General features: G+C 37.6%; 1 protein-coding gene across 2 annotated transcripts in view; it reads right to left on the bottom strand.

The window, feature by feature from the left end:
• cdkal1 (CDK5 regulatory subunit associated protein 1-like 1) overlaps positions 1 to 26,528 on the bottom strand; it is a 491,748-nt gene that overhangs the window by 139,649 nt on the left and 325,571 nt on the right. For both annotated transcript variants that reach the window (XM_048183562.1, XM_048183561.1), the window contains exon 10: positions 5,949 to 6,094. In XM_048183562.1, the coding sequence (XP_048039519.1) occupies positions 5,949 to 6,094 (146 nt within the window). The remainder of the gene's footprint in view (positions 1 to 5,948; positions 6,095 to 26,528) is intronic.

Here is a 26,528-nt window from a genome sequence, read left to right as displayed (position 1 = left end):
CAAGCCGAACGAACTAGTGGTGACGAAAGAAGACTGCGGGGTTGGCTCACGTCGGCAGCGTCTGGGTCCAAAGTTGGCCTGACACACCGACACTCGACAGTCGACGGCCAAATAGCACGTCAGTTCTGAGCCTGCGTAAGATGAAATGCCTTTCCGTACCAACAGGTGGCAATAGCTGAACAGCCTGATCAGAATTTAATTAATTTTTTTTTTTTTGCTCTTATGGCCAATCACTGTACGAGAGTTCTGGAATCATGGGTGCTGGCGGTCGGGTTCATAAATACATCGAGAAGCAATAGCTCTCCTTAGAAACACCTTTAATGACTTCTCTATGATATTACCAGAGAAGCAGACTCATCTTGAGCTCGTTCCACACCGGGTGAGTCCACTTATTGCACATTATAACTGCATTCATCAAACGCTAGTGTCATTAGCCCTGTTCTCCAGAATGGAGTTTGAATCACTTTAATTTAGCATGAGAGAAGGTGATTGTAATAGCTCTGGCTTTTAGGAGTCCTACTCACTGAGGCTTAAACACCCCTCAGAGAGACTGACAGACTGCCGGAGCTGATGCTTCAGATTGTGAAAATTGGATTATAATGACTCTTGGAAAGTTCAGAGGAAGCGATTTATGGGGTTTGTTGGCAACCTGGGTGCGAAACAAGAAGTTTGCAAGAGTCTTAAACAGGAACCAGTGAGTGAGGCCTCTCATCTCGTGTCCTGCAAACAGATTCTTTATCAGGCTGAACATAGGAAAAAATCAGTTTCACTGTCTCATCCCTCCCATGAGTCCTTTTCTCCTCCCATAACCAAACTCCATCTGTGTCACGTAAGAACATTTATCTCTACACTCCCAAATCCACTATGGCTGTCAGATGAGACCTCCGGGATCTCACACACATATACAAACCCGATTCCAAAAAAGTTGGGACACTGTACAAATTGTGAACAAAAAAGGAATGCAATAATTTACAAATCTCATAAACTTATATTTTATTCACAATAGAATATAGATAACATATCAAATGTTGAAAGTGAGACATGCCAAATATTGGCTCATTTTGGATTTCATGAGAGCTACACATTCCAAAAAAGTTGGGACAGGTAGCAATAAGAGGCCGGAAAAGTTAAATGTACATATAAGGAACAGCTGGAGGAACAATTTGCAACTTATTAGGTCAATTGGCAACATGATTGGGTATAAAAAGAGCCTCTCAGAGTGGCAGTGTCTCTCAGAAGTCAAGATGGGCAGAGGATCACCAATTCCCCCAATGCTGCAGTGAAAAAGAGTGGAACAATATCAGAAAGGAGTTTCTCAGAGAAAAATTGCAAAGAGTTTGAAGTTATCATCATCTACTGTGCACTGTGTAATATCATCCAAAGATTCAGAGAATCTGGAACAATCTCTGTGCGTAAGGGTCAAGGCCGGAAAACCATACTGGATGCCCGTGATCTTCGGGCCCTTAGACAGCACTGCATCACATACAGGAATGCTACTGTAATGGAAATCACAACATGGGCTCAGGAATACATCCAGAAAACATTGTCGGTGAACACAATCCACCGTGCCATTCGCCATTGCTGGCTAAAACTCTATAGGTCAAAAAAGAAGCCATATCTAAACATGATCCAGAAGCGCAGGCGTTTTCTTTGGGCCAAGGCTCATTTAAAATGGACTGTGGCAAAGTGGAAAACTATTCTGTGGTCAGACGAATCAAAATTTGAAGTTCTTTTTGGAAAACTGGGACGGCATGTCATCCAGACTAAAGAGGACAAGGACAACCCAAGTTGTTATCAGCGCTCAGTTCAGAAGCCTGCATCTCTGATTGTATGGGGTTGCATGAGTGGGTGTGGCATGGGCAGCTTACACATCTGGAAAGGCACCATCAATGCTGAAAGGTATATCCAAGTTCTAGAACAACATATGCTCCCATCCAGACGTCGTCTCTTTCAGGGAAGACCTTGCATTTTCCAACATGACAATGCCAGACCACATACTGCATCAATTACAACAATCATGGCTGCGTAGGAGGAGGATCCGGGTACTGAAATGGCCAGCCTGCAGTCCAGATCTTTCACCCATAGAAAACATTTTGTGCATCATAAAGAGGAAGATGCGACAAAAAAGACCTGAGACAGTTGAGCAACTAGAAGCCTGTATTAGACAAGAATGAGACAACATTCCTATTCCTAAACTTGAGCAACTTGTCTCCTCAGTCCCCAGACGTTTGCAGACTGTTATAAAAAGAAGAGGGGATGCCACACAGTGGTAAACATGGCCTTGTCCCAACTTTTTTGAGATGTGTTGATGCCATCAACTTAAAATCAACTTATTTTTCCCTTAAAATGATACATTTTGTCATCTATTTGTCATACATTTTGTCATCTGGTAAAGTGAGCTCTCTGTCTGAGGTATAAGGGTCAGTCGGCATCTGTGGATGCTGCACATTAGTGATGGTTGAGAAGATTCCGCCTTCCATATGTAAAGTGCTTTGAACACTATATAAATGTAACAAATTATTATGACATTCAGCAAAAAAACTTTGTAAGGAAGAAAGTCATGTTACCTATCATTTGCTTTCACTATTCTCACTCATATGGTGTTCACCATTTACCTCAACACTGAGAACCATAAAAGAGGATGGCAGGGACTCTACTGAAGGAGTACAGCATCACATGTTCAACATGTAGTGAATTCCAGGGCCCAGTTTACGGCCGGGCCCCTCTCTCTCCGTAACAGTGGACAAAGGTTTGCTACATTTTGATTGGATCTCGGTGGACTAACACAAACAAACTGTCCTACGCCATCAGATAAAGATGTAAGGACAACATCCAGACCTCTCTTAGAGGGTAAGAAGAAGACCTCTTGTACCAAGCCTGGGAAGGACAAGACTTCTCATTGGTCCACAGGCAGTTACTGCCCTTCATCCATCTAGACACTACTTCCTAAGGTTGGCCAGAGACTGCCATAAAAGTTCCTCGGGACCTTAGCAGCAATGGGTGAAACAAAGAGAGATCACAAAGATGCATCTGAATCCATTCAAAACTATGTTTGAAAACCTTAGAACTGATGCAAACTACACATCCATTTCATACTTATTCACAGAAATAAGTATTCTCAGTGACAGCTATTTGTAGTGCAACCTCTGACGCAAATTCAGCTGCTAATGTACAATTGAATGACAGTTCAATCTTTTTCCATCATGTTTAGTCTCTATTTGTTTAGAATAATGCCAAAGGTATTCTGGTGGTGGTTTGGAAAGTGAGAAATGCATTGGTAAACTTTAAAGACACTGTAAAGACTTCCAACTTTGTGCTTTATGCAAATGAGTTCCACAGGAGAAAGAAGGGTGGGTCACACTCTGTGTGTCCCCTCTGATGCCAGCAGCCAGTCACAGTGCTCGAATGGAGAAGCGCCAAGTTGCAATCTCCTCCTCATCGGAAAGGGATAAAGGTACCCTTTCAACAGACACCTCTTGTTCTGGGTCCCAACTCTGTAAGGAGTCAGACATTAACAGATATTGTTCTGCGTCTCCCATCGGGTGAGACATAATAGATATACAGTTCTGAGTCCCGGCTTGCGAAGCTGAGACACAACAGATACATCGTTCTGAGTCTGCCCTGCGAAGGGAGAAGACTTAACAGATACACCGTTCTGAGCCTCTGGTCCATCCAGAGAGACAACAACAGATCCCGTGATCTGAGCCTACAGCTTGTGAGGCAGCAACAGAGACAACCACATTCTGAGCCTCTAGCTTGTGAGGAAAGAGATATCAACAAACACTACGTTTAGAGTTTCCGTCCAGCAAGACAGTAACAACATCTGCAACAAGGTTAAGCTCAGGAGAGCAAACCTTCACTTCAAGGTACCTTCGTCTGCGTGTTCCAGATTGTTAAGGACCTTCTGCACCTTACCTGGGCCTCTTCTGCGCGTTCCAGATTTTAGGACCCTTTGGTGCTCCAGGAAATCAGCATCTGACAGAGCTTCATGTTCAAGACTGTTGAAACAGATTCTGGCTCCTCTCCCCACTGCATTGCCACCCAGCACAACCAGTGGAAGACGTCACCGTCATCAGACTCAACCAAGTGGAACGTAAATATCACTTAACCAAACCTCTTTCCAGAGACCTTGGCATTGTTGTATATTATCAGTATATAATTTCCTAATTCCCATTAGATGTAATATAGCTGATGTTAGTTAATAACAAATAATCTCTTGTTTATTTGTTTGGTGCATAATAAGGTTCTCCACCTTATTTTCAGAGAAACAGTTTATCTTTCCATAAGATAACGTAACTCTTCCATAGCCACACCCAACTTAATCACTTGTATTCTATGTATCTTATGCACTTTATTCCTTTATCATTCATGGTATTCATTTAGTAGTTGTGTTAGTTAGTCTTGTTTATTTTTTTGTTAATAAAATTTATTTTATTTTATTACACTTGTGTCTTCCTTGTGCTGATAATACAGAAGAGGTTCTACAAGTTAGCAATATCACCAATCTTTCAGATAAATCAGCTGACCACTTTACATTAATTCTAAATGAATGAAAGCCCCTGTTGGGAGTGTTCTCATACTGCCAAGGTAACAGACCTTGACTGGTGCCCTGAACTAGGGAAAAAGGGGAAAGTGGTCGTCTGATGTACTCATAACCACACCTTAAGAGACGTGTGATCCAAAAATCACAACGTCAGTGGTGACGTGAGTACCAATCCCTATTTTACTTTGTGTCCTTTGATGGACAAAGTAAAAATCACTACAAACACATAAACACTGCTGATAGCTGCTGTAGTCATAGTGTGATCATTTGCCTTCATAAAGGCTGCTCCTTCTGTAGAAAGTCGAAAGATGTTTATCTGACCGATTTCTTACCTAAATCAACAGTCACATTTACACCTGATTATCAGCACCTGGCGACAAGAGTCACAATAGAGCAGGAGACACAAGCAGACACAACAGCTGTTTCTCTCTTTCTCCCAAACACATTTTCAGTTTCACTGTTGGCCGTTTTTGAACAATTTCAGTGGTCAAATGTTTCAGTGCAGATCTCAGGCTCTACTGCCATACACTCAAACTCCTATAATGGGTTTCATTCCTGCCTGAGCCCTTTCAAGAGTCACCAGAGCACTGCTATTTAAAATATGTCCTGATTGTGGAAGAAATGGCCTGGACAACCTTGTGTGACATAAAGCCTGGGCTTAGACTGAGCAGGTATTTTACATGCAGTGATTTTCATCAATCCAAACAAAACCTGAATCTGATTTCGGATTCTGAAAGTTGAACATTGAACACTGAACAAACTTTCAAGCCTAAATCACTTTGCAACCCAACACACAAAATGCCATCACAAGGTGGTTATCACATTTTTCACTATATTAATGAGGACAACTGGCCCTCACAAGTACAGCTAAACAAGTACACACACACTCAGACAAACAAAAACAGACAGGACATGGACAGTCACACCTAGTGATGCTCCGTCCATACAGAGGTGCACATTTGTCTGCTCCTTACTACAGTATGATGTCATCAGAAGGATGAAGGGTGTTTCTTGCTCAATTTTGAACTACACACATCGATATCTGACTGACCTCTATCGTTTCCTCTATAAGCACCCATGTTTCAGTGTTTCAGTCTCATTGATTTACTCTCCAACAAATTCACTTGACCGCAATAATCATAAACAGTAATGAAAAGCTTATCAAACTCATAAAAACTGGCATTTGCGAAATGTCAAGATTTAATCCATACTACTGAGTGTAGCACTCACTTCATTCACCATTACCCTGCATTCAACACATGGATGACATACGTTAGTCTAAGAGCATTAAAAGAATAAAAAGCATTTTGCTGTCTGTTCATCAACACACATATGACCGGAAGCGCCAGTCAAGTGTCCATCATGAAGAAACAGTGATCATTAGTAGGTTAATGTAGGTACTCACTTCTCCTTGAGGAAGTCCATGACCCGTCTGAAGTCGGCACAGCAGTACTCTCTCTTCATGTCCATCAGGACACTGTCGGATGCTGATTGGACAGGCACATGGAGGAAGGCATAGACTCTCGGGTGGTTGAGGATTTTGGCCATTTCCTGTTGGACGGAAAAAGGGAGGTGAGCTACAATACAAACATAATGTGATGGAAGAAGAGTGTAAGAGAGAGAAAGCTTTGATTTCCACCAGTGGTTTTAGACCTCTGTAACATGACAACACCATTAGCAAAGCTAAACTACCCATTAAACAACACATACACAACAAATGTGGCACTAATATGTTTATGTTCAGATGAGATGTCTGTAGTGTGTCTCTCACATCAGAGGTTTAGAGTAACACAAACTAGCCATGTCACCACAGTTGCTCAGGGTTAACTTAGACAGCTAATGTTTCACTGCAGTGCTGCAATAGTAGCTGATGACAGTGTTTGCAGTGGTAAACTCAAGATCATCTGTGAGTGTTCAGAGAAAAGTCTATAAAGCTGAAGCCCCATCAAACATAATTCAGAAGGAAATAAAAAAATAAAAATAATAATAAAAAAAACAACAACATGCAAAGTCCTTGTATTTTTGTTCCTGTGATATGAGAACATCAAGTCTTCCTTTCATAAACCATTCCATGTGCAGTTTTTAACAGCTAAGTGGGAGCAATTTAACTTTTGCTTTAATTATCTGGATCCCAGAGGTCTGTTGGTAACCAGGCACATTACACTTACGAGAGGAATGCGGCACACAGAAAGACACTTGAAAGCCAGACTCAGGAAAGGTTGCATACACACAAAAAAGGCACGGAAATGTGTGTACTCAATTTTTATGTGTGCACTGTACGGGAACTCTAGACCATGCGTACGCACTCTTTTACTGGAGTGTGCAAAGTAATGAAGTAAACAGAATGATTTCAACATTTTATATTAATTTAAATAGAAATATTTGTAGTGTATGCGCTGCTTTTGAACACGTTTCCTGTGGCATGCTGTACTTTAATGTTTTAACTACAGCAAGGATTGCTTGGCACATGATAATATTTTTGCACAAATAATGATCGATGATGTGCACTCCGTCTAAGCAGATAGCTTAGCAACATAATAGCATAATGACAGACACCGAAGGAATCGCTCGGTGATCGTCCGACAAGTAGCTACTGTACACAGTACTGTACAACCTCTGCTGAACGCAGGTGTGCTGCTGGTGTCGTGCACAGACAGACAGTAGCCTAAAGATAACCCATTTCATGGTCTTCCCAATATTATGAAAAATGGCATTGTATTTGAAGGATAGATTTTGAAGGAAACTAAGATATGCACATTTTATTTTTAAAATGTTTTGTCAGTGACGCGCTGAGTCAGACAATAATTTACAATGTAAAAATAAGGCAGCCTATCCGTTTCAATTAAAAAATATATAAATATATTATTTCTCAAATATAGGCTGTGTTTACCTTATTGTTAAAATTGCATAAATTTGATTTATTTAAAACAAATTAAAAATACTATTTGGCCAGTAGAAAAGAATTCTCTTCACTGAAAATATTCTGAACAGTAATTTATACAAGTTTGATTAATTTTTTTTCTAAAACAAGACAAGGATAGTGAATGATTTTAGCAATGTAATGTGATGGTATTTAAAATCATATTTTCCTAATGTCTTCTACTGTTTAAACATGGTGTCACGTGGATGGGAATATGCATGGAAATGATATGCAGATGACGTAACGCATAGTAAAACTAGGTGTTGTAAGCTCCATATATGGTTATTTCGGGAAGGAGACGAGGTGGAGATTCATGTACGCACAATCTTCTGCTGATTGGGTTTTATAAAGGGAATTTTGCACAGGTTCTGGCGTACACATGGTTTTATAAGTCTGAAAACTTGTGCGTACGGAAAAACTTATGCATACGCACACTTTTAGGATGAAATCTACGTAAAGTTTTATACATGAGGCCCCAGAGAAGCAGCGAGATATTGGTTACATTTACGTCCCTCTGTTGTCCTAGAGAACAGAGAGATCAGGGTAAGACAGCTCCTAAGATGATCAACGGCTGGAAAGCAAAGCTTAACTCTCCAAACACTGAGTCAACACAAGAGAGCTGAATGCTGACATGAATCCACTGAATGTGAACAAACAATGACGATATCAGATAATGTGACCCATCAATCCCCATCATCACACCTCACCAGCTTTGCTGTTATTAGACCACCTTACATTAAAACACATCTTAAACATCTCTAACAGATGTACATACAGTAGTACAACTGATGTGCTTCACATATAGGTTTCATAGATAATTGGAAAAGTTTTTGGGGCAGACCTGACCTGTTGAAAAGAGATGGTATTCATCCCTCCCGGGATGGTGCTGCTCTTCTCTCTAGTAATATGGCACATAGTCTTAGAGCTGAAACATGACAAACTATGGCCCAGGTCAGGAAGCAGACAGACAGACTAAACCGACCGTCTGCTAGCTGCCTCACGTTACAGAAGTCAGATAAATCCCAACACATAGAAACTCTTGCACCTAGATATTATCAAATAAAGACTGTGTCTGTACCCCGAATTAATAAAAACAAAAAAACTTCCAAACCCATTTAATGGAAAAAATTGTATTGATGTTCAACAAATAAAAAAAAAATCGAGATCATAATGATAAACAAATGATAAAGCTTGGATTGTTAAATATTAGATCACTTTCTTCAAAAGCACTTATTGTAAATGATATTATCACAGACAATAATCTAGATGTGCTGTGTTTGACAGAAACCTGGCTAAAACCGGACGATTACATTACTTTAAATGAGTCTAGCCCTCAAGGTTATGATTATCGACACAATCCTCGACAGAAAGGCAAAGGGGGAGGTGTTGCTGTAATTTATAGTAATATTTACAGTATTAGTCAAAAGTCTTTCAAATATAATTCCTTCGAAGTGATGGTGCTTTACGTAACATTATGTAAGTTGACATTTGTGTTGGCTACTGTATACAGGCCACCAGGACACCATACAGACTTTATCAAAGAATTTGCTGATTTTCTATCAGAGTTAGTACTAGCTGCAGATAAAGTCCTTGTTGTTGGTGATTTTAATATCCATGTAGATAATAAAAAAGACTCATTGGGATTGGCATTTACGGACATTCTAAATTCTATTGGTGTTAGACAACACGTGTCAGGACCCACTCATTGTCGTAATCATACTTTAGATCTAATATTGTCACATGGAATCGATATTGACGCCGTTGAAATTCTGCAGCAGAGTGACGACATCTCAGATCATTATCTAGTCTCGTGTATACTACATTAAGTCAAAGAGGCTAAACTGCCTCCCCGCCATAAATATGGTAGAGCCATCACTTCTACCACTAAAGATCGCTTTATAAATAATCTTCCTGATCAGTTTCATCACCTTAGCATACCAGACAGCTTAGAAGACCTCGATGTTGCAACAGAAACTATTGCCTCCGTCTTTTCCAGCACATTAGATTCAGTCGCTCCTTTGCGTTTAAAAAAAGATTAAGGAATTTAATCCAACACCATGGTACAGTGAGCAGACTCGGGCCCTAAAAACTGCAGCCAGAAAAATGGAGCGCAGCTGGAAGAAAGCAAAACTAGAAGTATTTCGCATTTCGTGGAGAGAGAAAATGATTGAGTACAGAAAGGCCTTAAAAACTGCCAGATCTGCCTATTTTTCAAAACTCTTAGAAGAAAATAAACACAACCCTAGGTATTTATTTGATACAGTGGCTAAATTAACAAGAAATAAAGCTTCAACTTCTGATGTTCCCAAAGAGTACAGCAGTGATGACTTTATGAACTTCTTTACTTGCAAGATTGATAATATTAGAGAGAAAATTATAACCATGCAACCGTCTACTACAGTATCGTGTCAGACATTGCATTGTAGTGTCCCTGAGGAAAAATTCATTTCATTTACTGCTTTAGGAGAGGAAGAATTGTCTAAACTTGTTAAATCATCAAAATAAATCAACAACATGTATGTTAGACCCTATACCATCTAAGCTATTGAAAGAGATGCTTCCAGAAGTCATAGATCCCCTTCTTAATATTGTTAATTCATCTTTGTCATTAGGATACGTACCAAAAACTTTTAAGCTGGCTATTATTAAACCTCTTATTAAAAAAACACAACTTGATCCTAAAGAATTAGTCAATTACAGGCCGATCTCAAATCTTACTTTTCTGTCAAAAATACTAGAAAAGGCAGTTTCATCACAACTATGTTTCTTTTTAGAAAGAAATAATATCTGTGAGGATTTCCAGTCAGGATTTAGACCGTACCATAGTACTGAGACTGCTCTCATTAGAGTTACTAATGATTTGCTCTTATCATCAGATTGTGGTTGTATCTCTCTATTAGTGTTACTGGATCTTAGTGCTGCATTTGACACTATCGATCACAATATTCTCTTAAATAGACTTGAAAATTATGTTGGCATTAGTGGAATTGCATTGGCATGGTTCAAATCATACTTATCTGACCGTTATCAGTTTGTAGTAGTAAACGATGAGATATCATATCGATCACAAGTTAAATATGGAGTACCGCAAGGCTCAGTACTAGGACCATTGCTTTTCACTCTGTACATGCTACCCTTGGGAGATATCATTAGGAAGCATGGCGTTAGTTTTCATTGTTACGCTGATGATACTCAGCTCTATATTTCTTCACACCCTGACGAAACTTACCAATTCACAAAATTAACAGAATGCATAGCTGATATAAAAAACTAGATGACCAGTAATTTCCTACTACTAAATTCAGAAAAAACAGAGATTCTAATTTTTGGACCAAAAACTTCTTCACGTAATAACCTAGAATATTGTCTAACACTTGATGGCTGCTCTGTTAAGTCTTCGTCGTCAGTTAGGAACCTGGGTGTGCTCTTTGATACCAATCTTTCATTTGAAGGCCATGTTACTAGCATCTGTAAAACCGCTTTCTTCCATCTTAAAAATATATCTAAACTACGACATATGCTCTCAATGAAGAATGCAGAACAGTTAGTTCATGCGTTCATGACCTCAAGGTTAGACTACTGTAACGCTCTACTGGGTGGTTGTTCCTCCCGCTTGATAAATAAACTACAGCTCGTAACAATGCAGCAGCTAGAGTCCTTACTAGAACTAGGAAGTATGACCATATTAGCCCAGTTCTGTCGTCACTGCATTGGCTTCCTGTTAAACATCGTACAGATTTTAAAATCTTGCTAATTACTTACAAAGCACTAAATGGTTTAGCCCCCAGTTCCTAAGCGAGCTCTTAATGCATTATAGTCCTTCACGTTTATTGTGATCTCAGAATTCAGGCCAGCTGATAATACCTAGAATATCGAAATCAACTGCAGGTGGTAGATCCTTCTCCTATTTGGCACCTAAACTGTGGAACAACCTTCCTAGCATTGTTCGGGATGCAGACACACTCTGTCAGTTTAAATCTAGACTAAAAACGCATCTCTTTAACCTGGCATACACATAACACATTATATATTTATATTTTCAAATCCGTTAAAGGATTATTAGGCTGCATAAATTAGTTCAGCCGGAACCGGGAACACTTCCTATAACACCAGATGTACTTGTTACATCAGAAAAAGAATGGCATCTACGCTAATATTAGTCTTTCTGTTTATCCCGAGGTTTACCGTAGCCAAACGGATTCGGGGCCGTTTCCAGATGAGACCGAGGACCGGTGCCTTGACACGACCACAACGCAGCCCTGTATCAGCAGAGATCGAGTCGACTAGATCATCCATTGTGAAGACATCATCGACACGACAGCCAGTGCCACAGTTTCCTCAAAATTATAATCACGATTATTAATCATGTTTATTCTATCAAAAGAGTAATGTAACTATGGCTATTTTGCAAGTTCTTTACCAACCTACACTTCACCCAAAAGGCCTGTAGGTGGCACAAAGACTTAAATTTAACCAACTATGATAACTTCGTTAGATGATAAATCAATACAAAACATGGTTTTGGTGAGCGCTTTGTAATATGTATTCACATTAGATTTTAAAGCAACACAATTCGTTTGCAATAAGACAAACCAGATTCAAATTGCCCGGCAAATTCGTAAAGCAAAGAAAAATCATTTCTAGCTGATCAACATTATGAAAACTAAACCTTTAGGAACTTCAAAAGATAAAACAGCGAAATTCCTAATATTACTTCCAATATTTCCAAATTATGTTCATTTTCATAGAGCGGGCCAATATCGTGACGATTATTTAAAATCAATCGAGAGAAGCAGATATCGTTATCGTGATAAAATACGATTAATCGTGCAGCCCTAATTTAATTTAATTTGACATTTGATATTCAACAGTATCCTTGACATTTATTCAACAGTGCTTTTGATCTGCCTGCATTGACACTATTCTTTAAAAGGAACAATTATATACCAATTATCAATGTAAAGCTGCTTTGACACAATCTGCATTGTAAAAAGCGCTATATAAATGAAGGTGACTTGACTTGACATGTGTGCGCAAACTCATTCAAAAGTTAAGGGTCAGTAAGATTTTATTTTTTAAATAAATACTCTTATTAAGCAAGTTTAAATTATTAAACTGATCAAAGAGTTTAAAATTAAATTGATCAAAAGTGACAATAAAGACATTTCTAATGTGACAAATAATTTTTTTCAAACAAATGCTGTTCTACTGATCTTTCTATTCATCAAAGATTCCTGAAAAATAAAATGAATCACAGTTTCCACACAAATATATAGCACCACAACTGTTTTCAACATTGATAATAATAACATGTTTCTTGAGCAGCAAAATAGCATACTGGAATGATTTCTGAAGGATCATGTGACACTGAAGACGCTGAAAATTCAGCTTTGCATCACAGGAATGAATTATATTTTTAAAATATATTATAACAGAAAACAGTTCTGAATGGTAGTGTAAATCATTTATACATGGCTCAACCGATCATGATCTTAAATGCATTATACTGTATATAGAATGTCCTCCAATTTATTATACACGTCATTTTTGTTTTTTCCCTAAACAATCAGTTTAATTAACACAAAATAACTTGTTCCAAATAATTATACACAATGCAGCTTGAAAACATTCTGTGTTGAGATATCAAAATATATTTCTGTTTTGAGTTATAATGAAATCAAAACAGAAATATGTCATATGTACTGGATGGACAGATAATTTTTCAGATAAAATAAACAAATAAAAACATATATATATATATACAGTTCACCCCTTCTTTGAGAACAACTCTCTGATCCATTGAACTTGTAAATCAATCCCCCGGTTTTACAGACAAGGCTTAAGCTTGTCCTAGACTAAAATGCATGTTTGAGCTTTTTTTTTTAATTAATGTAACTTGCACTGATATATCTTAAAATATGTCAGTGCCATTGTTTTGTCTCAAGATGCACACCAGTAATGTTTTTTTTTTTTTTTTTTTTTCTCTCCAAGTGAACATTTATAAAAGTTACTTAAATGCTCTCATGGAACTAAGGCCTAATCCTGGCTTAGGATAAGCCCTGTCTGTGAAACCGGGCCAGTGAATAGTTTCTGCCTGTATTTCATTTGAGGATGCCAGTATTGCCTCCTAGAGGTATACTGCCCTCCACCCTCATAGAGCTTCCATTTAAGGACGTTCCACAGTTCTCAATAGGATTGAGTTCAGGGGATGATGGTGGCCCATGCCCATAGCAAGGAGTTAATCAGTCCATCCAGAAAAACGCAAATTTTTTTTGTGATTGTTGCGGGCAAAAATCCTTGATTTTGCAGCACGTTTTCTTAAAAAATGCGATGGAATATGCGGGATATTTTTGCAATTTTATGCGATGAAATTGCGGGAACTTGCAAAAACTGCGGTTTGATGAAAATGAGAAAAAAAAGGTGATTCCCCCAACACCCTGTTCTCACTAGGCTACTACCTTAATGTAAAGAGTCATTTCTTATTACTTACTACTCTTACTATGATAAGCAAGCATACTAAATCACAGAATATTTAAGTTCTCATTCTGTTTTATTTCAGACCTTAATTAACAGATGGCTCAAACTTACAAAACATTGAGTCAAACAAGTTCGCGTGGTCTTTTGCGCTTATTTTTGTTGGCAAATGAGAATGATTTGTGTGCTTCATCATGGTTTCACCGCGGGGTTTGCAGATGATGTTCACGTCGCGTAATTACGTCACTTTATAAGGTTCCCACAGCAATAGGGGAAAATAATGGCGCTTTACTTGTGTGAAGTAAACGCAACATTTTTCAACTTTCTGCTAAGATATATGTGACTTTTTTGCAACAAAAATACAGGGATTATAAAATCATGCTAGCCCCGCATATTTTGCTTGCTGAAATCGGCAATTTATGCGGCGACAGTGCGGCGTATTTGAAAAAATGCGACCCCCGCATAAATATGCGGACTTTGGCTGATTATGCATTAAATCAGGCGATCGCATAATCACGTTTTTCTGGAGAGACTGGTTAATGGTGTTTTTGCATCATGGGATGAAAATTATTTTAATTTTGGAAGGCATGATTCTTCTTTTTATACCACGCCTGAATATATCCACATATCTTGCAGCGGTCATTTTGACACCCTCAGGGACCCTAAAGGGACCTACCATCTCACTTCCTAATATTCCAGCTCAAATCATTACTCCGCCCACCTCTTTGCTGACGTTGCAGTTTTATTAGAACAGGGTGACCAATCACTTAACCACCCACAACTCCATCCATACTGGACCATCCAAGCAAGCACTTGCCAGTTAATAAAACTGTTTAGAAACTAGTCATGTATTTCTGTTCTCACTTAAAGGTGGCTGAAATGCAGCTTTATAAATTAGCCATTTATTTCTAAATTATAATCATATTAACATTATAAGTTCAGGAAACATTATAAAATTATAATAATAAAAAAAAAAAAAAAAAAAAAAAAAAAAAAAAAAAAAATCCATTTCATGACCCCTTTAACTTTTAAGTGCCTTGTGGTGGGGTAAGTTAAAACTAGCTAGCTTACCAATTCAGACTAATATTTAGCTAAATGATTTGCATGGTTTTATCCATTGCTAAATGACTAATATGCATCATACATATTTTTTAGTCCTGGCAAATTTGCTTTGATGTAACAGCCATTACAGCTGTTATGCTAAAATTTTATTTTGTCAAGCCAAAAACAGTTTTTAAAGTAAATAGGTGCCTTCCACTCCTCCCATGAGTGTCTCCTTTTCACAGTCTGGCAGAAATTATGGGTGGTTCCAAAATATATGGTCACATGACAATAAAATGTACGATTGCCAAGATACAGGGGGTGGGGGTCAACTTACGCATTGGCTCATCTTACCCCACTCACCCCTACTTGTTTTCTGCTCAAAAGTGGTTTTACAGCTGCCATTTTAAAAGCATTCATCTGACAAATTTTCTTTAAGCCTTTATCTGAACAAATTCTTCTGTGCTGTGAATCACTCTAAACGTGTGGTTTGTGTGGACTTTTTATAATTTCCTAGATTTGAAATGACCTCTCACTATCAATCAATCAATAAATAAATCAAACAAACAAACTGTGTATCTCAAACAAGGAACAAAACACACAGAGAGGAGAGGAACCATTGGTTACGGCTTATCACAATTAAAGGTGCCCTAGAACTTTTTTTTAAAAGATGTAATATAAGTCTAAGGTGTCCCCTGAATGAGTCCCCTGTTAAGTTTCAGCTCAAAACACTCCATAGATTTTTTTAAATTCATTTTTTTACCTGCCTATTTTGGGGCATAATTAGAAATGAGCCGATTCAGGGTGTGTGGCCCTTTAAATCCCGTGCTCCACGCCCCAAGAGCTTGTGCTTGCTCGTGCTTGCCAACATAAAAAAAAGTTCAAACAGCTAATATAACCCTCAAAATGGATCTTTGCAAAGTGTTCGTCATGCAGTATGTCTTATCGCATAAGTGCAGTGTTTATTTTGATGTTTACATTGATTCTGAATGAGTTTGAGGCTATGCTCCGTGGCTAACGGCTAATGCTACACTGTTGGAGAGATTTATAAAGAATGAAGTTGTGTTTATGCATTATACAGACTGCAAGTGTTTAAAAATGAAAATAGCGACGGCTCTTGTCTCCATCACATTTAACAGTACATTAGCAACATGCTAACGAAACATTTAGAAAGACAATTTACAAATATCACTAAAAATATGTTATCATGAATCATGTCAGTTATTATTGCTCCATCTGCCATTTTTCGCTGTTATCCTTGCTTGCTTACCTAGTCTGTGCACATCCCCTGCCCTTGTTTAATGCCTTTCATCCAGACGTTAATACTGGCTGCCCTTGTGTAATGCCTCAATAATGGGCTGGCATATGCAAATATTGGGGGCGTACACCCCAACTGTTACGTAACAGTCGGTGTTATGTTGAGATTCGCCTGTTCTTTGGAGGTCTTTTAAACAAATGAGATTTATATAAGGAGGAGGAAACAATGGAGTTTGAGACTCACTGTATGTCTTTTCCATGTACTGAACTCTTGTTATTTAACTATGTCGAGGTAAATTCAATTTTTCATTCGAGGGCACCTTTAAACTTCACTGTGGTGGTGAACCCCCTACCACCACCCCCAACTGTTGCATCTCTGCGTGGGCTTCTAAATTACAGAATCAGAATTAAAATAATTAATTAGTTTTAAGAATAGTGACTGATTAGCAGTGAAGATAAATTGGGCCCACTTGCACTAGAATACTAAGGACAGGACAACAGACTCACTGAAGAAAAAAAAAAAAGGGAAGGAAAGGAAAGGGAAGGAGGTCTTTAACCTGACCTAGAGTACAACTATATGCTCCCTCCTGCCAGCTATGGTAAATTAATGAGCAATGCCTTTTTGTTTTCACAAGGAGGCACAAAAGTTGCTTTTCAGACCCTTCACCCTTTCTGTTCCTCTCTGGTGGAATGAGGTCCTCCTCTCCCCTCTTCTCTAGTTCATTTTCTTATCTAGTTGTCTAATTCACCTGGCAGTGTATATTACATATATTGTTGGTTTTTTGACAAGTTGCTTTTGTTCCTCTTTTGTAAGCTGCTATGGATAAAAGCATCTGCTAAAAGCATAAATGTAAATAGAGTACTAGTTGTCTGATCAGTTGCTGCAGAATGTGGTCATCATCTCTCATTGGTCAACACATGATATTGTTAGCTCACTGAAATGAGCTCCCACAACAGTTACTATACTGTAATTCATCCTCTCAAACGTGGAAGATACTATTATGCAGATTGCTGGGGGAGTGTTTAATATTAAACATGAGGATATGGCTGTTAGCTTACAAAGGCAAGCATACAGCTTTAATTTCAAAGCAGACGCACAGATCTGATCAGATGTGAAACACACAAGTGTTAATTAACAAACATAATTATTCTTCATGTCTGTATGTCCTGCACCTTGTAGCCCAAAGCATTATTTAATAATGCATATTATTTATGCAGTCATGCTAATATGTGCTTTGAGTTCATTATAGGCGGACAATAAGCCAAATATATGTCTCATGTACTGGGGGGTGGGGGGGGGGGTGCTCTGGCAGATGGCACATTGGATCAGTGACTGCTGAGAATGATTTAAATGCCTGCGAGACGTGTTTAGCACAGCATAGAGACCTGCTGATGATGCAGTGGTCCCACACTCCACTAACACATCACAGCAACCTTGTGTCTAAACACCAAGACCGGCTCTACTCCTCAGCACCACCAGATGTTTGATCCAATCATTACAGCTCCGTATTGCCTAAGGATGGCAAGACTACCGATGATGCTTACATGCCCAGTTAAAAATAAATAAAGAGTTCTTTGCAATATAGCATTGAGGAAGGAGGAACTGAACTCATCAACCTAACCAAGCATGCTGTTTTCTTATAAAGGTTCATTTTATTTTAGAAACCATATATACGTATGTGCCCAGCATTTCTATGTTTTCTCCCCCTCCAAGATCACTCTGTCATGAGCACACACATGCTAAAGCTAATCAAATAGTAGCAAACCAATCAGGTGGTACAACCCCTAGTATCACCACAATAATATTATATTAACACTCTGGAGTCAGTTAAGTCGTCGGCACCTTTACTTGTTTTTTTTTTTTGTTTTTGTTTTTTTTCTTCTTCTTATCAGTGCAAAAGAGACTCAAAATACTCAATTTTGGACATACAAATAAGAGTTATATATTATTAAAAACTGTGGAATGTTGTCTTTTATTTGTGCACACTCACAGTAAAAACAAAATGTTTGTGCTTTTTGCAAAATAAAGAAAACTAACATGATGCGCGACCTGCCATCTCTTATCTGAATTCTGACAATCCTCAGAAAATGAACTGTAACTTAGAGAATACTAATCACACAAACATGAGACATGTCCAAAGAAATGTTGAAATGTCAGGTTGGAAATCATGTAAGTCAAATCGAAAACAAATATTCTCTGTTTATGTAATCTGTTTGAAAAGAGAGAGATGTCAGTCGTTCGCAAGTCATCTCATTATCCACTAATGCGGCCACGCCTACGGAATGCGCACTTCGCATTCAAACACAAATTCTGAAGCGATCAATGCAGAGTGAACACCTGCATCAGCTCGGAAAAATGCATCAAGCTTAGTCAGGTTCATGTAAATCATTTTGAGACACAGTGAGGAATAATTCTGGAAGAATTTACCTCAGAGGAAGAGCACTTTCAAATTCATTTCGATTGAGGATCAATCATAAAGCCGATGATTATGAATGGTAATTATTTTTTTTTTATTCTTAAATTCTTTATTCTAATCGCGATATAGTGTCTGTGAATATTATAATACAGACATTTAGGCTATATAATATAACAAATATAATACATAAAATGTCATAGAGGTAATATGAATGTTAAGACGATTTCTTTGGCCTGTTTTGAACAGATTATGAAGTGTTTACTGTGAAATAGTCTAGTTCCATATGAAGCTTTTGTTCACAATGAATAATTCAGCTTTGCATCACAGTATACATTATATTTTATAGTATATTAAAATAGAAAACCATTATTTTAAATTATTTTAAATATGATCCTGTTACCAGCAAGCTCACAGAGGTTTTTTTCCCCCTTTATCTCACGGATTTGAGAATCATAGTGACAAGATATTGGCCCACATTGGACTGCATGCATATGATATTGAGATCACTGACTGGAAGCAGGAAAGTTTTTTTTTTTTTTTTTTTACCTGGATGTATTTCCAGGTATAACTGTGTACTCAAAAATGTGTCTTTGACTCTCATTTATAACTATATTTGAAATAAACTACAAACAAAAAAATGACATTTCTTTTGTCATTGTATTCTTTCTTAGTTCACTCAGTCACATTCCAAACTGAATGGCTCATTATGTGGCTCATTAGGGGCAGGGTCTTAATCTCCTCAGGTGTGAATCACAGCATTATTCATGAAGATTCGCGCCTCCGCGCATACGGCCTTCCTAAACAAAAAGTGTCTTAGAAGTAGGTAAAATTATTTTAACATCATTTTGAAGCAAAAACTCTACACTAAAATATACAGTTACCAAATGTCTGAGTGTGTTTTGAGGCCTTATTTCAGTGACTTATTTTTTATTTTTTTCAAAAATCATGCATATGCATAATTCTCTCAAAAATACAAACATGTACATACTTGTTGCTCACATATTATTGCAGCCTAGTTTCTGCTGAATACAGAGTAATGAGCCTTTTGTCATTAATATGTTTAGAAGCAACTGAAAAAAAAACACAAAAGTCAGGGCATGTCAAGACTACTCCAGGACCCTAAATTAGCCTCAGACCCCAGAGAGTTAATCATCTACATAATTAAATGCAAATACTTCTTTACATATAATGGAGTCTAATCTTAGGAGATTGACAGCCTATTAAAATATTCTGCACATTTCAAAACAGCCTCCTCAGCCTAAAACCAACTAATTTTGAACTCTGCAACTCATACAAATCAACATATCAGGAAATATACAATTATTATTATTATTATTATTATTATTATTATTATTACAAACAACACACACACTTGCAATAAGAATGGAACTCTGGGAAGAAACGAAAAATAAAATAAAATCCAAAAGTATAAAATAAAATAAAACTATTATATACATATACATCAGTAATAGGAGACCAAAATCTTGTATTCAAGAAATGTGCCAATTAATCTGTCATAAGGGTCAGACCAGATCTGCCAATCAGATTGCCTGGTCAGTCAGGCTTTGCCCAGACGTCACACCATTCTCCTGCTGTGGTTTAGTATGAGCACGAGGGACACAGGAGGAGCACTCTGCTGACACTCTGATCAAATAAAAACAAAGCAGCCACATGCAGCACAATACGCAAGACAATCAGCCCCATGGTTCACATATGCACCAGATAAGACATGCTGAAACAGAGTAAATGAGACACATTAAATCAGGACTTTCCTCAAAGATGTGGCATGATATTACACTTTCTGATGCACAATATCATTCTCTAAGAATCTTTCTTTTTTTTTGTACTGTCATTAATTCTAAGCTCTATAATTCAGCTTTCTCCAGCAAGCCAATGAATAAAAGCCTGTGTGGCTCTTTTCTTTGGATGATGTACATCTGCTGTACAGCAAAAAAAAAAAAAAAAAAAAAAAAAAAAAAAAAAAAGTGAGAACAGAGAGATGAAAGGATTCTCTGTGTCGATGTTTAACTGGAGTCAGAGCAGAATGAGGAGACAAGGGTTCAGAAACACTCAACATGCATCCATGAGAACAGTGGTCTGGTGCTAAAACACTCCTAACTAAATGCATCAAGATGAAAAAAAAAAAAAAGAGAATTTACAGATTGGAGAAAAACAAACAAACAAACAAAAAAAAAACATACAAGTCACACAACTATTCCAAGTCTTCTGGGGTTACATGATGTTTTGCATGAGGACCAGACTGAAATTAGATTGTTATTCACTAAGAGAGACAGTCGTAGTTCTCAAATCTCATTATTCACATTTGTGAAGTGTAATTGAAATATGAGAGCTGCGGCGACATGGAAGATCAATAACGAATTTCAGTCTGTTCTTCACAGAAAGCAGAAGTTCTCATATCATATTCACAAGTCATATGGATCATATATACACTCAAGTGCCAAAAAAAAAAAAAAAAAAAAAAAAAAAAAGTCTAAACAATAAGCTTTTAATGGTCTTAACCACAAATTATTGGTCAGGAAATTTAAGCAAAATGTAAGCAAATGCACCACTTAAAAAGCCATTGCTGGCCCAGGGAAAAAAAAAAAAAAGAAGAAAGAAAGAAAAACATTTTTTTTGGCAGAATATGGGAAGTTGTGTGTGGAGTGATGAATCACAATGAAAAAGGAGCTGCATGGTGATGCTCCAGAGTGGTGGATACTCTGGAGCATAATATTTCCAAAATCTACTGATATAATATAATATAATATAATATAATATAATATAATATAATATAATATAATATAATATAATATAATATAATATAATATAATTTACTTCCATATATTCCATGCTAAGTTACTTTATCTACAGTATTTGTGCAAGTCTTGCTAATTTCCTGACCAGTGATTTGTGATTAAAATGTTAAGACCATTAAAAGACCACTAAATATTTTGTCATTTTTGGCTTGGCCTTTTTTCTTTCTTTCTTTTTTTTTTCTTTTTTTTTTTTTTGTCCAAGAATGGGCATTTTATGAAGCTTCTTTGGAGCATTAAAAAGGCTTCGGTCAAAGTAAGTCTCTCCAAAATGTCTCCATTGTGTTCCATAGAAGATACTTCCAATAAAGAAGTGAATTCATAAACTGGTATGTTTGTGTTTGTAGTAAAACTTTGCTGCAGACTCAGATATGTGGATAATAGAGAAGCACAGATATAAGCTCTTCCTCAAATGTTTCTTCACAATATTTTTCATGCAGTGTTTTAAACTAGTGTTTCTGAAGCTCATAATATGCAGACAGCCATTATCATGAAACCAGTGCAGGTTCATCCTTCAACATTCAGGGTTATGATCTTCGCCCTGCTGGAAGGCCTAATGTGAAATAGGCGGCAGTAAAAGGGTTTCGTCTCCTGTACCTGAGCCTGTATCAGTGTCTCACATATGCACGCTTCTCATCAGATTTAAAGAAAGCTGTTGAACAGATAACTCCCTTTCTAAAAACCTGCTCTCACTGTGCATTGCACAGGATAATTAATCCATTAAAATGTAATTCATTCAGTGAGAAAAAGGATGTCCTAGCGGTGCTACAGGACTCTACTGAGCACACAAAGCACTAAGCAGTTGATGATTGACGGCTACCAGACGGTTCACACTTCCCATTTACAAGGGTAAAAGCATTTCTATAAAGGACAGCCTTCATCTGTCTCAACGCTGCATATGGATTTCTGCACACGTGCAGGAGGAGAGCCGAAGGACATTCAATGGGTTAAAAACAACTTGTCTAAATTTAGCTGCTCTATTAGTTTATCAGTTCTGAATGATCTTTATAAAAAAAATATTAACACACATCATGATCATTTTCCTTTTTCCTTCACATTGTGTTCACACTGATATTACAGCACTTCCATACACATCTACTCATGATTTACTATGACAATTTTCCACATTAATATACTAATTATTAAATGGAGAATTGTCATAATAAAGCATGAATAGAGGACTGTAACATCAGCCTGTTGTTTATAGTGCAGTGATGACAACTCTAACACAATTGGAAGTCTGGGAATGATGTGATAATCAAAACGTGAAAAAGGAAAACTCTTATATGTGGGTATTTGTCAAAAAAACCTATAATACCTTTCAAGTATTTAAGCAGAAGCCTTTAAATCAAAAGATGTTTACGATCATGAGAAATAAAGCTTTTTATTTAGAATATTTAAAATAAATGTGTTAAAAATCTAGTTTAAATCTAGTTTTAGGTTAGTTCACCCAAAATTGAAATTTCTGTTATTATTTACCCTTCATGGGTACCCTACATGACCATTCACCTGCAGCTGCACTGTTCATACCATGCACACTCCTCCGACTGACCTGAGAAACGTTTTCCGTGCGAATATTTCAGCAGTTATATTTCAGTGTCCCGTATTTCTGTCGACTGAACCAGCGATACCAATCATTTGTGAATTAATCATTCTTTTGTGTCAATTCTTTCTTTTCCATGAATTGGTCAAACATGCTTGCATAACTACATGAAACGATTTGGATTTGTTCGGACTGCTCTGTCACTGAATCATCTGAAGTTGCTTCTCGGTCAGTAAAAACAAATACAGAACAAATAGCACTGTTTTCAGGCGTTTCACTACATTGAACTACACAGCACGGCCCAGTGGATAACGGAACGAAAGCTTAAAGGAGTTGAGTTTATTCCCAGTCACCATTATTAACCAGCATTGCGAAATCCAGTAAGAAACATTTCAATTCAACACACACCTCTCGATTACAAACCACAAAACACTAACAACATTCCCAACAATGTGGAAAACAGGAGAAACGTGCTATGAATGAAGATAGAAGACTTTTAAATCCCCAAATCACCACATTTACAAACATTTACCATGAACAACCAGGTGAGGAAAACAAAGACAAGTGTGTCTTGCCTACAGTCAAGCATGGTGGTGGGAGTGTCATGGTCTTGGCCTGCATGAGTGCTGCCGGCACTGGGGAGCTACAGTTCAGTGAGGGAACCATGAATGAGCAGAGCAGAGCATGATCCCCGCAGGGCAGTATTTACAACATGATAACGACCCCAAACACACCTCCAAGATGACCACTGCCTTTCTAAAGAAGCTGAGGTTAAAGGTAATGGACTGGCCAAGCATGTGTGCAGACATAAACCCTATCGAGCATCTGTGGGCATCCTCAAATGGAAGGACAGTCAGAAGAAGAGACCCTGCTGTATTAAAGAGAAGTCTGACAGGTGCCATGTGAGAGCAAAACCCAATTACGACAGCAAGATCTGTGGTGATTAAAGCTGTGTCTCCTGAGAAATGCGCTTCTTCGTCACTGTTCACACCTGTAGAAGTCAGGAGTCAGAGCTGGAGTGACCATGGATAAACAAAAGAAACTGTGAAGTGAACAGAGCACAAACGACTCCAGAATGACTCCACCAGAATCACAAGGACAGAAACACTGCTTTATCTACTGCATTCATGAATTTCACCTCCTGTCCTTTAGCCAACATCAGACAAGCAGCTTCAACCAGCGAGACACTCTTTCACAAACAGAGAGAATAGATTTACTGTCCCTACAATGGTACATTAAGCCAGAGACTCTCAGGCGGTTCATTAATATGAAAATGGCCCGTGTTAGGGATGAAATTAGTGTCCGCTCCAAATACAAATTATGGCGACTCCCCAGAGGCGTGAGCTATAATTGACTGAACTGTGAATGTTCACACATCTCTTGATTCAATGCTCTGTTCAATTCCCTTACTGCTACCACTCATACTTTCATTCACTTCTCTATTTTGCATCATGGTTTAATTAGTTGTAGTTAAAGCATTACTCAAGCATTACTACAAGTCAAGCATAACTATCACTATTGCTCATGACTGGGTTACTGATCTGAACAAACTAAGCATTCAACATTGATGTACTAGGCACCACAGGCATGAATGATTCCTTAAAACTCAGGGGTCAGGAAACGCGCAGGCGCGTTTTGCTGGATTTTCTTCACATAGCAGCAAAATTGACTTAAAATATTCATTTTTACTCATCAATACAAGTCATTTTTTGTCATGCAGACAAAAGTAATACATCAATTGAAACTACAGAATGTTTACTTTTATTTGTGTGCACTAGGGGTGACCCTGAATAGTCAACGATTCAAATCTTCGATAGGAGGAGCCTGATTCGACTACCAATCTCACAGTCGAATCGTCGCAGAGGTGTTATGAGACGAGATGGGGGCGCTCAATATCTGATTTTACATAGACATACCGGTTCTTTCCCAATAGGTTAATATACAGCCTATTATGTTAATACTATAAATAAAAATTTGAAAATAAAGAAGCTTTTAATAAATATTTTTAATGTGCGTGAATAAATCCAACCTGTGACCGATTTAAGTTTCACTTCCATGATCCGTGACCGGCAGATGAGCATCTTTACAGCAGGGATTAAATCTTCAACAATGTCTGGGATAAAGTGTACAATTGGTTGCACTTTGAAATGGTAAAAGATGATCAAAAAAACGTATTATGCAAGTTGTGCCAACAGCTCACGTCCTAGAACTCAACAACGACAAACACTGCGGCGCTTCTGCCGGCCAACAAGCTGACTATAGCGAGCTATTTGAAAAGACTCAAACGGACACAGGCAGATCGCGTGAAAGACTGGATTTTTGTCTCTCAATCAGGTAGGGTAGCTACAAGTGATTTCAAACTATTTCAGCCACTTGTAATATGGTTTTTGGATGCTGTTAATGTTTAGCTAAAAAGACTGCCACTCCAGTTTAGCGTTTATTGTCTCTGCAGTTAAAGAGACAAGTTGACAATTCTAACTATACTTTCGTTATTTTAATAATTTCTTTAATTTTAATTTATTTATTGATCACTCTGGGTTATCTAATTTAACTATTTCTGGCTTGTGTTTGAATATATGGTCCCCTGCACAGGCATTTTGCAGTTTGACTTGATCATATTTCATTTTTTTTTAAGTAGGCTATTTTTATTTATTAGAACGGTATATTCTGTTCTAATTCAATTCTGTAAATTAATGTTTGCTAAAATATATATATATATATATATCTTTCTGCAGATATTAATATATATATATTTTAAAGTTTATTGATCCAAAATGTTTTTATTTATTTTCTTCTATATCTTTGAGAGTGTTCTGTACATCGTGGCTGTGAATGTTTATCCACATTGCCTTTCATTTGTTTAAAAAAAGATAAAATCATTGTCAGTTTCGTCTATCACTTGACAGGCAGTTTGGTCGGTTTATTAGAAAGATGTTTCTGTGTTGTGTGTGGAAAAAAAAAAAAAAAAAAAAGTTGTCTTAAGCAGCGGGTAGACTATAGCCAGGCCTTACTTCATTTTCCGTGTCCTGCTCCATCTCGTGCACAGTTCAGCGCGCAAACCTTTCAAAGTCCGTGCACACTCTCTAGTGGACTGCTGTTTTTTCTAGTGGAACCCCCAACTATTCTCTAAGTTAACTGTAACTTAGAGAATACTTATCACACAACATGAGACTTATGTCAAAAGAAACGTTGAAAACAAATAGTCTCTGTTTGTGTTATATGTTTGAAAAGAGAGAGATGTCAGTCGCTCGCGAGTCATCTCATTATCCACTAATGTGGCCATGCCCATGGACAGCACACACTATTCAAAGGCAAATTCTGAGGCGATCCATGTAAACAGTCAAAGCCGCCCACTGTCATCAACTTCAAATTTAGTCATATTTATGTACTTCTCATCGCTTTGAGACACAGTGGGGAATAATGGTGGAAGAATTTATGAAATATGTAATAAATGTAATAATGCAATTTTAAAGTAATAATAATATGTAATAAATACTGAAATAAAATGTGTTAGCAACGT

Source organism: Megalobrama amblycephala, linkage group LG3, assembly GCF_018812025.1.
Source record: "Megalobrama amblycephala isolate DHTTF-2021 linkage group LG3, ASM1881202v1, whole genome shotgun sequence".
Taxonomy (NCBI): Eukaryota; Metazoa; Chordata; class Actinopteri; order Cypriniformes; family Xenocyprididae; genus Megalobrama; species Megalobrama amblycephala.
The sequence above is the reverse complement of the archived record's forward strand: the minus strand, read 5'-3'. Positions and strand labels throughout refer to the sequence as shown.